Source organism: Ciconia boyciana, chromosome 15, assembly GCF_034638445.1.
Source record: "Ciconia boyciana chromosome 15, ASM3463844v1, whole genome shotgun sequence".
NCBI classification, from domain to species: Eukaryota; Metazoa; Chordata; class Aves; order Ciconiiformes; family Ciconiidae; genus Ciconia; species Ciconia boyciana.
In genome coordinates this window covers 8,359,140-8,376,160 of record NC_132948.1, presented here as the reverse complement: position 1 = coordinate 8,376,160, position 17,021 = coordinate 8,359,140, and the positions used below count along the sequence as shown (strand labels likewise).

General features: G+C 56.8%; 1 protein-coding gene across 1 annotated transcript in view; it reads left to right on the top strand.

Annotated features, from left to right (window-relative positions):
* The first annotated feature begins 570 nt into the window (after nt 1-570).
* The window catches only part of RPH3A (rabphilin 3A), a 35,709-nt gene continuing 19,258 nt past the window's right edge, over nt 571-17,021 (top strand). Inside the window, exons 1-4 of the mRNA XM_072880466.1 lie at nt 571-667; nt 9,879-10,124; nt 10,700-10,714; nt 11,536-11,679. Coding sequence (XP_072736567.1) covers nt 10,048-10,124; nt 10,700-10,714; nt 11,536-11,679 — 236 coding nt within the window. The 5' untranslated portion in view covers nt 571-667; nt 9,879-10,047. The remainder of the gene's footprint in view (nt 668-9,878; nt 10,125-10,699; nt 10,715-11,535; nt 11,680-17,021) is intronic.

Sequence of the window (17,021 nt, the reverse complement as noted above, 5' to 3'; positions counted from 1 at the left end):
ATCCGGGCAAGGGCTACCAGGCTGTGGGCTCCCCTGTGCTGCTTAAACCCGAGTGCACGGGCCGAAACCCCAGCGATGGGGGGCCCGGCCAGGCAGGCAGCTCCCACAGCTTCTGGCTGATGCTGCCGGCGGTGCGTGGGGGAAGCGGCTGCCCCGCTTCGGGCCCCCACGCGTGGGTGGGGAGATGCTGGTGCAGGCAGCTGGGGGGCTGCGGGCAGGGCTGGGGGAGATGCCCAAAGCCCAGTCTCTCCCGGGGGGGGTGTGCGCGAAAGACTGCTGTGTCCTCCGAGGGTGGGGAGGGAATGGGAGGGAGAGGGGACGGGGGGTGAGGAGGGGAGAGGGCTGGGGAGGAGGAAGAGCGGGGGAGGGCTGGGACAGGGGAGAGGATGGGCAGAGGGGCTGCCGCTGCCTCTCGCCCCCCCGCAGCTGGCTGCGGGAGCCGGGGGGGACCCGCCCCGCTTTGCAAAGGGGCTGCGCCCCGGGGCGGGGGCGGCTCCCCGGGGCGGGCAGCGGAGCGGGGCCGGCCCCGGCCCTGTCCCCTCCCCGCGCCGCCCCCGCTCCGCTCCGCTCCGCTCCGCAGTGCTGCCGCCGGAGCCGCGCTGCGCCCAGCCCGGCCCGGCCCGGCCCTGCGCGGAGGAAAGGGCGGCGGCCCCCGGCCCCGGCCCAGGTAAGGGCGGTCGGGACCCCCGCGGCGCTGGAGCCGTGTGCGGGAGCGGGGAGAGCGGCAGCCGGGGGGGCCTCGCCGCTCCTCTCCCCCGGGCTGGAGCCCCGGGACGGGCGGGGGGGGGAGCGGGGGCGGCGCCGGGGGTCCCCGCTCCGGAGGGGCAGCGGTCGGGATTGCGGGTGCGGGGATGCTCGGCCGAAGGCGAATCCCCTCGCACCCTGCTCGCCTGCCTGCGGGGAGCAGCCGGCCGGGGAAAGTTGCAGCGTCCCGGAGCTGTGCGGGCGGTGGGTGACCTCCCCGCGGCCGCGTCTCCCGTGGGAGGCCGGTGACAGCGGCCGGAGCTGGCACCCGGCTTGGGTATGGAGCTGGCATCGCCCCTTCGGCGCGTTGTTGCGGGCGGAGGTTTGCTCTGGTCGTTGCTTTGGACTTGGCCGTGCGCAGGCAACTTTGGAGCGTGCTGGGCATTTGGGGGGTTTTAAGCCCCTGAAATTGTCCCCTCGTGTCCCCGTCCCCGGAGTGCGAAGAGCGAGAGCTGCGATGGCAGCGGGCGCCGAGCCCCGTCCCTGGGCTCGGTGGGATGCAGAGACCGCCCGGTCCCCGGGGCAGGGGGCGGCTGCTCCCGGGCAGGGCTCTGGAAGGGCATCGCTGCCCGGCGCAGGGCTGGCTCAAGGGCTTCAGCAGGGGTCTTCTCTGCGCCTTTCCCAGGACAGACAAAAGTCTTGCAAACGGCATTAAAAGCAATTTGGAGTCGTAGCCTGAAACCTCCTGGAGGCAAAACCAGCCACCTCGGAAAATAGGCTGAGGCTGCTAATGCTGCTGTTCCCAGGGACAGGTTGTTTCAGAGAGGGGACCTGATTATCTTTCTCGCTGGTGTCTTTCTATTAATTCTGGTTTCAGATATAAACTGGAGCAGCAATTTGTCTTTGAGCAATTAACACTTTTTCATTTCACTGCTAAAAAGCTCTGAGCAAGGTGGCTGCCCTGAACGTGGCTCTGCTTTGGGCTTGGTCCATCCTACACCGTTCCTGGGATCTAAAAAGTGTGTGTGGATCAGCCTGATCCCCCCCTCCCCTTCTCGGGAGGCTGCAATAAAAAAAAAAAAAAGATAATACAGGGCTTCAAAACACGGACTGTTGGCTTCAGGGATGCAAAGATGATAACAGATGAACCATTTGCTTTAATTACTGGTATCAAAAGCCCAGGCTGCAGCTTAGACTGAAGATAAATATTGTTAATGTTGTGATACTGGGCTTTATTTGATGATGCATCATTCATCTGGTAGGGATTTAGCGAGCTGCTCGCTTTTGCTGTAGGGGCTGACTCAGGAGATCTGCGTTCAGCCCTTCCGTGGGGATCAGCCTGGGGTACGTGGGGCCGTGGGTCTGAGCCCCACGTGCCGAACTGGGGATCGCTGTTGCATCCTGTGGGCACTTTGCAGGGCAGCCCCCAGGAGAGCAGCGCTGGCTGGGCGATGCTTGTCCGCAGCAGCCCCGCAGCCGGGCAAGCGCCAGCCGCCTCCGGCAGAGCTGTGCCAGCTCTGTGCCATGCGGTGGGAGCTGTTTGCCGTCACCTGTGTGTGTGGTCTGCAGGATGGGCTTCCAGCAAAGCCCCCCTGCACACCAGACCCACCAACCCTGTTAGGAGCACCCCACCTGGGTACAAATACCGTCCCCTGCTTCGCACTGGCTCCAGCCTGCTGTTCTGCTTTCTCCTCCTTCTCAGTCTTGCTTTTGCGCTGCCCCGGCTCCCGCGGAGAGCCGAGAAGCATGCCGAACGTGGACAAAGCACGTTTTATTTGTGGAAGCACCCTTTGCAGCGAGGGTGAAACCCAAGAGCCCATTGCGGGACTCTGCTGTGGCTGCGTGGGTATGTGCGTGCTGGTGTTAAATGTTCCCCGTTATTAGAAAGGGCAAGGGAGGAAGACTGCCGAAGGAAGGGTGAGGGGACTCACAGCTCCAGAGTCTCTTTTTGTGCTTAAGTTTTGAGGGACTTTCTGGGACCTGAGAACAAGATGGCCCTCTGTGCCCGCTGCGGGTCCCGGGGCTGTGCTGGCAGCGGAGACCCTCTGCTTGCTCGCCAGCGCTGCTGGTGGCCCCGGCCCGGTGCCCTCCTCCTGCCTGCAGACAGATGACGATGTCACTGCAGTCACTGCCAATTAGTGATAATAGGTAATGAATCGCTCCAGGTGGTCCCAGCCGAGCACTCAAGGTCTGGGCAGGGAGGGGGGCTCTGCTCCCCGAGGCAGTGCCCCCAGGGCAAGCCTGATTAATTCCCCCGTCCTCCTTAAAGCTGGAGACTGGGGAGTGGCTGGGGCTAACGCCCGTGATGGTTTATAAGGTTCCTGTGCTGGAAGATGCCCTGGCTCTGTCCCTGGCAGCACCTGCGTGGGTCTGAGCAGCGCTGCTCTCCTCCAGCCCTGGGAGGTGGGTACGGACTCTCCCCTTTGGGCTCAGCGCGGCGGTGATGGGGGGCAGGTCTGGCTGCGTGAAACCAGATGCTTAATGAGGGGGTGTGGGGGGAGAAAGGAGCTGGATTTAGTGACTGGGCAAGCTGGGAGCCCAGCATCTCCCAGGGCGGTGCAGATGCCGAGCTGGGCGGCCGTGTGCTCCTCTTTGCCGGTGGCTGGGCCCCCCGTGGCTCTTGGGGAGGGTCAGGCTGCGGTGCTGGGGGGACCCCCTCTGCACAGGCGTGTTGTGGGGTGCCTGGCTCCACGTGGCTCCTCTGCCCCGGCCTGGCCCTGCCTGGGCATCCCTGCTGTCCCCGAGGAGGGCAGGTTTGCAGCCGCGAGCATCCTTTGCCCAGGGATGTGGTCTGGGGATGGGGCACATGCCCACCCCCGGCTATCGCTTCTGCGGCACAGCCACCGCTGGGGCACCTTGTGAGGACTGCCGCTGCCTTTGGGAAACTGCTCCCGGCAGCGGGCAGGACCTGCCACCTCCAAGCATGCTTTGCATCGCCGGGCTCACGGGTACTTCCCAGCCTTTTCACATCGCTAAACTTCCTTCAGCTGCTGTCGCCCTTGTTCCGTGGGGTTCCCTGTGCTGGCACCCCTGATGGGGCCGGTTCATCCTGGTGGCTCCGGCCCCGTGCCCTGTCCCCGGTGATGCCCAAATCGAAGGCGGCATGCCGGATCGGTGTGCCGGAGCAGTGCAGCGATCTGTTGCTAAGCAGCCTTCGGAGCAGCTCTGCCGCGGCGAGAGGAGCGATGGCAATGCTGCCGCTGCGTTTAATAGCAGCGGGTAGGCTTGGGGTGCACTCGGGCATCACCTGGCCGGAGACCTCCAGCTCCAGCAGCCACGGGTAAGTTATACAAACCCAGAAGGTTTTGGGTTTTTTTTTTTTCACCATTGTCTTTCCTGCAATTAATCAGAGAGAGTAAATCCTCATGACAGCATCATAACAGTGTTTGGTTTGTGAAGGAGCTGCTGGAGGAAATGTCAACGTGCTGCTTAAATAAAATTGACTGTGCGCTGCTGCTCAGCTGCCTTGGGATGGATCTTTGTCTGGAGGATAACAGGGAGCTGGGAATTAAGGGGGAGGGAAAAAAAGGCAACTCAGCACCTTATGTGAATTTAAAGGCAGCAGAGGCATTGGCCAAACCAAGGGCATTGGCATTCGGGAGGGCTCCTAGCCCTGTTGCTCTGGGCTGGGCTGCAGTGTGGATTTAGCTGGAGGGCAGCGGAGGCAGGAGCAGCCCCGTGGGCTCCTGCGTGCTGCCTGGGTGAATGCCCCGTGCTGTCGAGCAGCGTGCCGGGTCGTGGCGGTCCCGTCCTGGCGTGCCATGGGGCTGGGTGGACGGGTGCTGGGGGCAGGGTGCTGCCGGGTGGGCTCGCAGGGGCAGCCATGGGATTGGGGCACTAGAGGATGGCCAGGACTTTCATTGCTTTGTGTTTCTTCTACACCTCTGATCTGTGGATCGCTGTCACCTGTGGACTGCGGCCATCACCATCGGTTACCTGCGGGGCCACATTTAGCCTTAATTAACCAACTGGTGCCAAGCTGGCCCGGGAAGTTGCGGGGCCTCAGTTCCCTGTAAGGGTCTGGCATGGGGACAAAGGATGAAACGACCTGGGTTTAGGACTCGCTGGTTCTGGGTCTTTCCCGAAAGCTGAATTTCCATGACCCCTGGCCCTCGCTTTGCTGCAGTGCGGTTGGAGGGCTCTGCGCCCCAGGGTCTGATCCCACCTCGTGCCGTCTCGCACCGGAGCGGCGTTGCCGGGCGGTTGGGGTGCACGGGTCCCCATGGGAGCACGGGCAGCGCGTGCTGCCGTGGCTGTGGGTCACTCAGTGCTTTGCCTGGTGTCACAGGGTGGCTGTCCTGCTGTCCTGTGCCCCAATGCTGGATCTGTCCAGGTGTCCGTGGGCAGCTCCAGGCGAAGCAGCTTCAGTTTGCCGGTTACACGCGTTTCTGCCACCTGAGATCTGCCTCTCTCCTTTTCTTTTTTTAAAGGGAAGTCTTGAACGTGGGCTGTTTCCTTAAGCACCATCCATAAAACAGCTTGCCCAATTTTGCCTGAAAATTCTAAAATGATTTGCATCCGAGATGAGACAAAGCGTGGACGCTGGCTGCCCAGGGATGTTGGGATTCGAGGGAGTTTCAGTGCGTGGGACCCTACGGGGCTGGGCTGCCCTCCTGTCCCTCCATCTGGTCTGCTGATTGTTTTGCAGCATTACACAGCTGCTTCAGCAGCTGTTTTGGGGCTATTTACACCTTTTTTCCCACCTCTGCAGGTAAATCCGTTAGTGTCAAGTCCTGCCTGATCCTGGAGGGGAGCGAGCACCCCGCTGTCTGCTCAGGCAGCTCTCTGTGGCCCCTATAGCCATGCACATATGCCATAGGGGATGCTGTGGCATGTGTGTGGCTCCTGCACTGGGCAAACTCCTTTTCCTGGGAAAGGAAGAGCCTGGGTGTTGCGAGATGCTCGGGGCAGAGCTGGGCGCAGGGTGCACAGTGCCTGCACCAGGGCTCCAGTCGGGACCCGGGGTCCCCCGCGGCTTGCACAGCTCTCCTGGGTGCCAGGCACCGGCCCCAGCACTGGGGCATGGAGGAGGGCAGGATCCAGCCCCGATGGACTCGTGAGGTGGCAGCAAATGTCGCTGCTCGCTGGGAGGGAGCACCACCTAAAAATGGTGTCTGGGGACGCGTGTGCCCGCTGAGAAGCGGGGAGGAACAGTTCCCATCCTGGGGCTGCTGGCGCATCCCGGCTTCTGCATCTGCTCTTCTCGCCGCTCGGCTGGGGGGTTCCCACTGGGTCCTTGTCACCCCAAAATTTGCAGCCCTTCTCCCTGGGCATGGGGCTGGGGAGCCCCATCAGGCGATTGCATGCTCATACCCTATTTTTCCCTCCCCATCCCCAGCTCCGCCATCCAACTGGGGAGCGTAAATCGGCTCCCATGCCTGGACTGGCCTTGGAGCTGGCGTGAAAACCCCATCAGCCTGGTGTTTGGATCCATTCAAGTTCAAAACCTCCTGTTTGGTGATGACATGCAGAAATAATCTCTCACTTGGCATCTGAGCAGCAGTTTGGGTTATTTGTTTGGGGTCTGGCTGCTGGCGGTGAATAAGAGCTCCGTCTGATCTGGCGATGCTCTGTCTGCAAGTGTGTTTCACCGAGTGAATGGACGGGCTCTAAAACCTGCTCTTTCAAACCAGATTAATCGCATTAGGCTTTGTCAATGCAAAAATTACCTCATCATTGGCACTGGCAGGTGGTGTAGAGCAGCAGACTTATTCAATATTTAAGAAAGCTGCATTGCAGAGCTGAGAAGGCTGGAGAAATAGGTTGCCTGTGTCGGTGTCTTTGCTGGTGGAGATGATCTCTGCAGGCACCGCCAAGTGTGAAATGTTGAGCTTACCATAAATACCTGATTATTGCACTGGGAGTCTTTAAAATACTGAATTTTCTGTTTTCTACCCTGGTATGTTATTTCCAGATGGCTAAACCAGTGCAGCTGGGCAGCCCTGTAATGGTTTCTCTTTGCAGATGCCCGGCTGGTGGTGGCAGTGTGGGTCCCTCCGGTGGCTGCGGGTCCTGCCCAGGGCACCCGCCGCCCCATGTCCCTCCTGGTGCCCATGGGGAACGATGGGCTCCTGCCGTGGGGCTCGTGCCGTGGGGCTCCCGCTGCCTTTCCCTGCCTGCCCAGGGTGAGGGGGACCTGCCCGTTGTTGGTGCTGCATCTGCCAGATTTTGGGTGCGGGCAACGGGCCCGTGTATAGGCACCTCTCGGCTCGGAGCGAGCGGTGTCCGCACGTGGAGCGACAGTGCCGGCGGCTCGGGGAGAGGCAGAGTGATTCATGGAAGACATTCAATCCCTTTTTATTAAGGCATGATCAAATTCATGGGCTCCGTCATACAGAAGTAATGGAGCGGCGTGATTAGAGTCATGTGGCTCTTCCTTAAGGCCAGAAATTAAGACCTCGCTTCTATTCCTGGCTCTGCCCGGGACGCGCCGTCTTCGCACCGGTGGGAGCTGCTGCCTCGCTCCTCCTGACCTCTGCTTGCAATCGGGGAACCTCGAGCAGCCAGCACCGTGCAGGGACGAGAGGGAGCTGGGGTGGCAGGTCCTGGGACTCTTCGGGGACAGCCAAACCCTGGAAGGTCTTGGCATCCTCCTAGCGTGGGATATTTCCATTTCATTAACTAAATGCTGCTGCATCCCATCAATCACGACTTGGATTGCTACATCCTTTTGATTGTGAGCAAGGATTTGGTGGGGGGAAAAAGCCACCGTAAGCTGTTATTTTGTTCTTTACTGTGTGCTAAAAATGCAGAACCAAGCATTAGGACAAGCAAGAGTAGTTGCTGGAAGTAATGCAAAGTAGATCTTCAAAATCTATTATTTATAGGCAGAGGGAAAGGCTTGTGTATTCCTCCAGGAGCCGTCCCCCGGCTCTTCTCCATCCGCAACAAAGCAAAACACCCGTGGCCTCTCTATTATTAGCAGAAAGTTCTAGTTGGGGGAAGTTTTCCTCCCTGCCGGCTGAAGTGCCGGTGATTGCTCTACCCTCTTCGCTAGGAAAACCAGAGATTTTCCCCTATTCTTTGTGGGGCCGGGGTGGCCACTGCTGTTCTGCGTGACCTTGGGCAAGTCCCTTATCCGCCTGTGCCTCCCCAAAAATGGGTGCCGGCGGCATGGTGCTGCCCTTGCAGGGCACCCCATTAAATCTGTGTGCAGCCCCGCGAGATCCCCTGCTCCCGGCCGTGGTGGGACCCTAAATCCCCGGCAGGAGTTTGCTGCTGCAGTGCAGGTTGTGGAGGTGGTGGTGGGGTTGTAAATGAAAAAATTGCTTATTTAACTGACCTTGTCAGTCAGAGCCTTCTCGTGTGGCACAGGAGTAGTCGCTGTATGAAACCAGCGGAGCACTAATTACCCCACGTGCTTAATTTTTATATATATATATATCTCTCTCCCTGTATGTTTGGAAGTTATCAGTGAAACAAAGGTGATCCTCAAATCTCTGCTGACTCTTCAGAGACTGATGGCGAAACCCCTGCAATATTGCAGAGCAGAAAGTGGAGGATGGGAATTATATTTTTCCCCCTTTCTGGGAATGTTGCACATTTTTTTGTGGCTCAGAGTTTGTGATTTCAGTGGGGTGGTTTTGCAAGCTCCCGGTTTCCATCCTCTCCTTGGGACAACCTCCCCAGTGCTCGCATTGGAGTTTTGCTGAGAGCTGGAGTTGCTTTGTGCTCTACAAAGGTGCGTTTGCTGGGTTAGGGCTGAGCTCCGGTCCTGCTGGGACTCACTGGGAGCTCTGGGACGCTGGCTTCAGTGCTGGGACCCGGAGGGTCGTGGGCAGCTGAGCGGCCCCTTCCAGCCAGGCTGGGCTCTGCAGAGGGGTTTGTGGTTTTAGGTTTTGGTGGGGTTGTGGGTTTTTTTTGGTTTTTTTGCTTTTTTTTTTAGTTCTGCTGCAGGCAGGAGAAAGCAATTCAAATGCATGTGCTGCAAGCGACGCAGGCTGCTGCTGCGGGGGATCCCAGCGGGTACCCCGTGCTGGCTCCACTTCAGCGCTCTGCAGAGGAGAGGGATGGGGGGAAAACCCGCAGGTGGGAAATAGTTGAGCTCCCAAAAACTTCCCCCATCAGCGGGGGGTCCTAATGAAGGGGTGATTTGTACCCTCCTCGGTGCCTTGTGCTGTCCTTAGTGCTGCAGCAAAGCCAACCCCTTCATGGATGGATTGCCTTTTCTCTTTTATTTCCACCTTAACGCCTGTGAAGGAAGGCTCGACCTGAGCTTCTCCCTTTGCAAGCGATGTCTCGTGGGCGATGCCGTCCGTGGACCCACAAGCTGCACCCTCTGCTCTTGGGGACCATCCCGAGATGGGTCCGGGTGCGACAGTGACTCGCAGCGTAATCGCAGCATCCCCCAGCACCCCGCGGGCTGGGCAGGGGCGAGGGGCTGCTCCGGGGGATGGATCCTGCCCTGCCCTTGGCAGGGGGACAGTGCTCTGCCTGCAGTGTTCGCCCTGTGTCAAAGCACCGGTTTTCCCCCAGAAGAGGTGATGGGACGGATGGATCCGTCCCCGTGCCGTCGGGTGACGCTGGTCGGCATCAGCTTGGGCTTTGCCGTCCAGTCCCCGGCCCCATGCAGTGAGTAGGGGCAGTGGATGGAGGGGGAAAACACCCCCAGAAAGTGGGGATAAGTAAGCACTCAGGTTCTGAATTTTACATCAGTTTTAATAAAAACGGTCAGTTTTGCTGAAAGGAGAAGGGTTTGCAGAGGTCCCTTTTTGATGAATCTTCTGGAGATGAGTAGACAGAATATTATCTTCAGGTCCTGTTGCCACATCCTCCTTCAGTGCCTCTCCAGGTTTCATTTTGCAAAAACTTTAGTAAACAAAAATGAAAAAGGAGAAGTTTTGTTCCCGGGGGAATGTGGTTTGGGGGAGGACAGCAAGACGTGCTGGGTTTTGGGGGGAAGGTTTCCTAGTTTGTAGATTTTTCTCTGAAACAGAAACATCCTCTGCCCTCCCAGCTCTGAAACCTCATAATTAATGTGAGGTCGGGTATCTCATTAATTACATCCGCACCGAGCGTGACTGCGTTGCCCTCCTGGGAGGGTGGCGGTTGTAGGCTCCTGCATCTCGTGCGTGATATTGAGACGGTGACTAAAGTGACATTCCTGTTCCTCTCCCTGCTCCCACTCCTCTTAATACCAAAAATAAAGCCCTGCCTGGTGTGATTTTTTGTTTGTTTGTTTTTGTTTCCTACAGCCTGGCTGAAAGCACCAAGTTACCTTTGTCGGCATCGCTGCTATCTGAGAGCATGGGCAGACGAGCAAAGTGATCAGCTTCCCGCGCGTGCCAAGTCGGCGCTCATCAGCAGAGCACCGGTGTGCCCAAGCTCACTCTGCCTGTCCCTGGGTCCCCTCGGCAGCCAGCGATGACCGACGCGGTGGTGGGCGGCAGCTCTGACCGGTGGATGTGCCCCAGCGACAGGACCATGTCTCTCCGGGCCAGGTGAGAGGAGGGGGCTGGGGTTGCAGGGATGCCGCTTGTGCGGGAGGGGGGAGAGTCCCCGGGGGCGGGAGGCGAAGCGGGTGCAGCCGCCCTGGTTCCTCCCCTGGGGACATTGGGAATGGGGTTTGCACTGGTTGGATGGGGACGTTTTGCCATGTTGCCTCCTAAACCCCCTGAGAAAGGTGGTGGGGATGGACCCGTGGGTGTGCACGCACCCCTGTGCCGACAAGGAGCCCCGTCCGTCTGTCCTGACGCCCTCCGATGTGGCCGCCGTGGAAGGTGATGCTGCATCCCACCGAGTGGCAGCTCTCCGTCCCGGCTGGATGGGTGGTGGCAGCACCCATGGATGGGTGCTGGTTTTGGTGCCCGGATGATGCAGGGGCTGGGCGAATCTTGTGTTTGGAGCTTGCTGCTCTGCACCGCTTTGGAGGAGCAGCGGGGGTCCGTGGAAAGGGACACGCTGTCGGGGACTGTCACCCCCGAGGCGGGGAGAGCGCTGGCTGCGCCTGGGCTGAGCTGGCCTCGTCCCTTCTCTCACCTAATCCTTGTTCCCTCTCTTTTCCTGTGCCTCCCAGCAGTGAGAAGGAGCAGTAAGTATCTTGCTTTTTTTTTTTTGTTTTGGCCTATTGCTCTTTACCTGCTACTCTAACCATCTTGAGAGAACAGGAAAAACCTTGCCCTGGATGCAAGAGAAAAGCAATTAATTTGAGGAAGTGTTGCACAGGGTTTTAATAAATTTTAAGGTTTAAGACCGTGCAGGTCTGCTCAGCCCAGGGGAAAAAGGTGCAGGAAAGGTCTTTGGATGGGAGGAGGGGTGTTTGCCTTTTGCCTCCCCTGTTAGCGTTGCCCCTCTGCCGCCTGCTAACTTGCAGGGCTGAGTGGCAGACGTCACCGTGTCACCAGGTTAAAGCTGCCTGGCACCCCGGCTGCGCTCGCTGTGCAAAAGGATCTTTGGAAATGATGTTAGGAGAGGAAAAACTCCCATGTTTGATGAAGTGTACCAAAAAAAACCCCGCCTGCTCCTGCGGCCATCGCCCCGGTACCACAGCTCACTGCAAACCTGGCGTTAGACGACAGAGAGCAGGGTGCAGAACTAGCCACGTCAGTCGATGCTTAACTTGGAAAGAATGAGAATATTTTTGAAAAGGAAATTGGTTTTCTCCGTATCCAACAAGTGTTTCCATATGACACACCACACCCCCACACACCCCCCGAAATGGGAATAAGAGCTTCTGCCTGGTGGGTGGGGGCCATTTGCAGGCTTCCTGCTAGAAGAGAGCTTGGAGGATGGGGAGGTGTCGTACCCCTTCTTCCCCGGGCTTGGGAATCGCTGCCTGGCTATTGCCCGTGCACGCGTGTGCACGCACACACGGGATCTGTGGACAAAGCCCTGGCCCCCCTCTCCCCGCAGGCTCCCCGCCGGCTGGGCAGCGCGGGGCGGCCAGCCCGACTGGCAGCGCAAGGGCGAGGAGCTGACGGACGAGGAGAAGGAGATCATCAACCGAGTCATCGCCCGGGCCGAGAAGATGGAGGAGATGGAGCAGGAGCGCATCGGGTAAGGCGGTGGTGGCACCGGCACCGCCGTGCTGGTGGGATGGGAGGGACCCTGCGCCTTGCCGGTGCCCGTCGGGGAAAGCGCTTTCTTGGCTGCTTTCCTGGCCAGCAGCTACTGCACTGCAGTGTTTCTCCTGAAAGGGAGCCTGCGGGGGATCTTTTTGAGCTGGCGTTGGTCCTTGGCCAGGAGGAACCTGTAAGCAGGGGAGGGAGCCGCTCGGCGTGCCGCTGCTGCTCGGTGTGCCACTGTGTTCTGGACCGAGAATTTATAGTCTCATCGATTTTTGTGGTGTGTGGTGGTTTTTTTTGTTTTTTGTCCAGAAGGGATCATTAATAACATCTCATTTTGGGGAGTGAAGCTGGAGCTGCTTGCAAGCAGGAGCTGCTTGCCCAGTCTCGAGCCCGAGCACCTGTGAGTGCGGGCAAAGCCGTGGCTCACCAAAAGGTGTTTTGTCTTGTTTTGGGAACAGGGATGGATCCATCACCCCCTCCAGCCGCATGTCCCGGTGGTTAATCCCTCCTGCCACCCAGAAATGAGCTGTCTGTGAAGCTGAATAGGTCTGCGTGATGCCCAGCCTCGGGGCTGGCCCCGTGCTGGGACCAGCTCCTGGGGGGGCTGGGGTGCTGGCTCTGGCCCAGCCGCTTCTGCCGCTGTGGTGGGGGACCCACGATCGCTGGCGGGTGCTGGGGGTGATGACCGGTGCTGGTGCACCTGGCGTGGAGCAGAGGGCAAGAAGTGCCCGTGTTTGCTTTTACCGCATCTCTACCCTGCCTGAGCAAAATAATGCTAATAATTAGGTATCGACTTGCTGTGCTGGGGATGGTTTTCTGGAGGGGATCTCCATAATCCCGTTTGTCAGGCGTCATGCCTTTTTTCATTACAGAGGAGCATTTTACTCTTGCTGAGCTTAAGCATCGCCTGTTTTTTTTTTTCCTTGCAGGGAAAATACTCAGGCCCAGGCAGGAGCCATGCTCTCCGCTGCCTCGGAGAACGTCAAAGCCCCTCTCGTAGCTCGGGGACAGCTTTGCTCAGCAAACAGGCGCGTGGCCCTGCAGGGCAGCTGCTTGGTGAAATGTAGAGAGGACCCGCCTGCACCCACAAAGCCTCGCGCCGCAGCCGGAGCTTTAATCTGTCACCCTGGCTGCTTAATAACCCTTAAATATTGAGTGTGTGTTTGTGATGCAGGCACGGGGTGCTCCAGCTGCAGCAGGCGGTCTTCCTTGGTGGCTGCAGCCCGTTGCCTCCTAAGTGGTGGATTTATTTACTCATTTTTAGAAATACTTTGTTAGGAGCGGGTCCGTGAAGAGCTTAGGCAGGTATCACCTTGACAGCAGTTGTTTGTGCTGCCTGGGCTCGGCGTGTGCCCCATGGATGTGCTGCTCCCCTGGGCTCGGGGCGGTTCCCCGGCTGCTATCGCCTTGCGTTACAACGTGCAACGCTTTCCTCTGCCGGCTTTCTGGCAGAAACCAGGTGAAAGTAGCTATGAATGGTGGTGATTCATTCCTGAAAAGTGCTTACAAACAGCATTTCCCCAGCTTTGCACATTTGCAGCCCAGTAACAATTACCTCAAAAGTGATGCTCTTTGGATTATGCTTAAATCAACTTTAGCAGTGGGGGAGAGAGGTTTGTTTTGTTTTTTTTTTTTGCATCGTGCATTCCTGCAGCTGTTTGCAAACCTGCAGAAACTCTCCCTTTTACCTTCGTTAGCTGAGTCGGAGGAGGTTTTCTCATCCTCATTCATGAAAAAGCCGGGCGGAGGACTTCGTGCCGTACTCGGAGTAGAGCAAGGGAAGGCAGGCGGATGTGCAGTCACAGCTGATTTGCCTCCTGCGTGTAGGCGTAGCAGGAGCCTTGCCAGCTCCTTTGTGTTTGTTGGCTTGCACAACAAGAGCCGTAGGATGTGCAGCTACAGAAATATGGGACAGCGTCTATATCAGCCTTGTACAGAATCCAGTCCAGGAGCTGCTCGGACGTTATCCAGGATAGCTCCTTATACTACAAAATAATCCGGGTTTGCCAGGCTGGCCTCTGGCAGGGATGCAGCGGTTGTGACAGTGTCCCTCGGTCGGACAGGCTGCTCTAGGGAGGTGCCCCTGGAAAGCCTGATTTTCTGCAATTTTTCTGGGATTTTCTATTCCTGTAAGGGCAAAACCAAAGGAAGATCCATTAAAAACCTGGTTTTGGTTAATATAAGGAATAGCTTACATGAAGTGAATGCGCCTTCCAAAGGGGGGACATACGGTAAATACTTGGAGTTGTCTTAATAAGTGGATGAGTTTGAGGGGGTGCGTTTGAGCTTTACATGTAATACTTGAGCTTTACATATAATACTTGAGCAATCATGAAGTCTACGGCTGGGTGCTGGCTGCGAATGAACCTCCTCGTGCCTTGAAGCCCCATGAAGGTTTAGTGCCATCCATCTCCTGCCCTCTCGTGTCCCTTCTCCTGCATCTGCCGTCCCACGAGCCCCTTACCTTGGCTTGCCAGGGCAGGGTGGGAACAAATCGATGCTGCTTGTTGAGATGATGTTTGTAGAGTCGGACTTCATGTCAAACCCAGCTCAAATTAATCTAGCAAAAGAGTATTTTTAGCACCGAGGGTGGATGGAGGCCCGTGGGATATGTGATCTGGATGCTGATGAGGATTGTAGGACAGGGACACTTTGGTGTTTTGTTTTTTGTGTGGTTTTTTTTTCTTTTTTTTTCTGGGTCATTGTCTTGTAGCACAGAGGAGGATAATAGGAGCTGAAATAATCTTAAACAGTGATACAGCAAGAGTGTGTCAGGCGTGAGTTGATGAAGGACTTTACAACCGCCTGGGGATTAGGACAATCCTTTGGGCCAGTTTAGGGGCACAGGGGCTGAAAGCTGGTGGGCAAAGGCCTCGGAGGGCGAAGAGGACCTGTGGCAGGGAGGGACTGATCCATTCCCATCCCTTCTCCCTCTCTGCTTGGCCAGTGCTTGTGCTCAGGGGGTCCCTGTGGCAGCTCTGTGCCATCTCGTGCCACGGTGCTCTGGTGGTGGTGGTGATGCTCTGGTGGTGGTGGTGATGCTCTGGTGGTGGTGGTGATGCTCAGGCTGCAGTCTATGAGGAGCCTGTTCCTCCCAGCTGATGTGGGAGCACCTGCAGGCACTAATTGGCTCCGTTATGCACCTATAATTGGGTGCCATCAATAACCCACCAAGTCTGCTCTGCTGCCTAATGAGGTCCATCATGCTCTTGGCATCAAAGAAATTATCTTAAACCATCCAAAGTTAGAAATTGCTGTTTCTGGAGAGCATCTTGCAGCACGGAGCCGATTCTCCTGGGGTGATGTGACACATCGCTCCTGGATCTGGCTGTGCCCCTGCCTTGGGTGCGGCTATTCCCTTCCTTCTGGTCCCCTCTAAAAGTGCGATGGTTTGCTGTCCCCCCGTGGGTCACAGCCCCTCACCTTTCCTCTGAGAGGACCAGCTATCAAGCAGGATTGCATTTTAATTTGGCTGCTTATTGCTGGGATGACACATGCATAATGCTGGAGCAGATGGCTGAAGTCACAGGGGATTAAGTCATTAACCTCAGTGGCCAGCAGCAGAGATGCTCTCTGGGGACCACAGTCTCGTATTTTCTTCCTTGTGTTCAGGCAACACAAAAATAAAAACAGGGGCCAGGAAGGGCAGGGTAGTTGCTGGAGGCAGACAGCAATGTCTCCTGAGATGCCAGCTTCTAGAAGAGACGAGGTTAATTCATGGCCAGAAGACAGCCCACGTGCTGCTTGAATTTTTGTGGGGTTTTGTGTTTTTGTTTTTTTTTTCCCCAAACCCCCCTGCCCTCTTATTTCTGAGACTGGGATGAGCCTGCAAAATAACAACCCTCCTGTAACACATCACAGGAGGCAGCAAGCACCTGGAGTGATGCAGGAGCACAGAACGGGATACTTTGAAATGCATGAATCCCCCTGGCCTCCTTGGGCATCTTCCCTCCATAGTGAGGGCTCTCAGCAGAGGATGAGCTTTGAAAGTCGACCTATAAAAGCTCAAAGGATGTTTTAGCTTTAGTTACCTGTGCACTTGTAAGGGAAGAAAATTGCTTCTAATTTTTCATCCTGATTTTAATTATGTTTTCTTTAATCTGTAGCTTGGCTTCTTTTCTTGTCTCTTTTATACCATTAAAATTAGTCTTAATTTAATATTCAGGCCTTTAAGGCACATGATTTCCCCACGGAGGCAAGTTAGTGCTTAATTCTGGAGGCAGTTTGTGACCTCCTTTGTGTTTTACTTGAAATTTTTTGCCACATAAGTGGTGGCTGAATCTGTGCCTGCTGGTTCCTGCATGGGGCTGGGGAGCACCCAGCTCTCGGTACCCCGGATCGGGTCCTTCCTCGCAGGTCAGCTCCTTCTCTCTGCTCCTGTGCAGCAGTTCATTGCCTGCTGCATTAAATGTCCTCCCCGACACGGTTTAAAACCCATTAGGCACGTCTTTAGCTGTTCATTTCTGCAGAGTGGCAATGAATATTTAAACACAACAAACTCTTGCGTGCCTGCCCCGCTGTTAAGTCTTGTTTCCCGAGATCATCAGCACTTAATGCCAGTGGCTCTCTGTCCCTCTCTGGATTGCTCCGGTCCTAGCGCAAGAGAAAATGCCAATGCCGTAGCACTGCGGGTTTCTATCCTATCTAGGATTCAGCCCAGCCCGAGATGGTCCCTCAGCCCGGCGAGCAGCCTTCACTGCGTCCCTGTGGGACCCTCCGCCTGCCCGAAATCACGGGAGATGTTTGCAGGTCTTCCTCCAAACGCGAGCCCTTCCCCTGCCTGCGCTGGGGCTCCTGGGTGCGGGCAGGAGGCGGCAGGGGAGGTCTCCCACCAGCCCTCGCTGCCCCGGGGCTGCTCACCTTTCTCTTCCAAACCGTATTTATGGGGCCAGGCAGATAATATAATATCAGGAGACTGTTTTATTGCTGTTATCATCTCAGGTGCATGTTAAGCGTTTCAGATATAGCGTATCGCCTGGTTCTTATATCTTGCTCCCATCAGTGACTAATACGTATTTCTTTGGCAGATGACAGATGCTCTCCCTCTCCGCAGGACTGTCTCCGGTAGCGGTGATGCTCCCGGGTGCCAGGCTTAGCCAGCTCCCTGCCACTGGCTTCAATTACTCCTCTCTTGGTTTTTTTTCCCCCTATTTTAACAATTTGAAGCATATTTCCTGCTCTTTGAAGTTAGTTTGACAGAGGCCAGAGGGATGGGCACTTTGAAGTGCGTATAATGGTAAGGAAGATGTTGCTGTAGTCCTAGAGAAGCGCAAGAGAGAGTGATGAATTGGATGGCTATTTTATGTGCAATAAAAATGAGAAACAAATGAT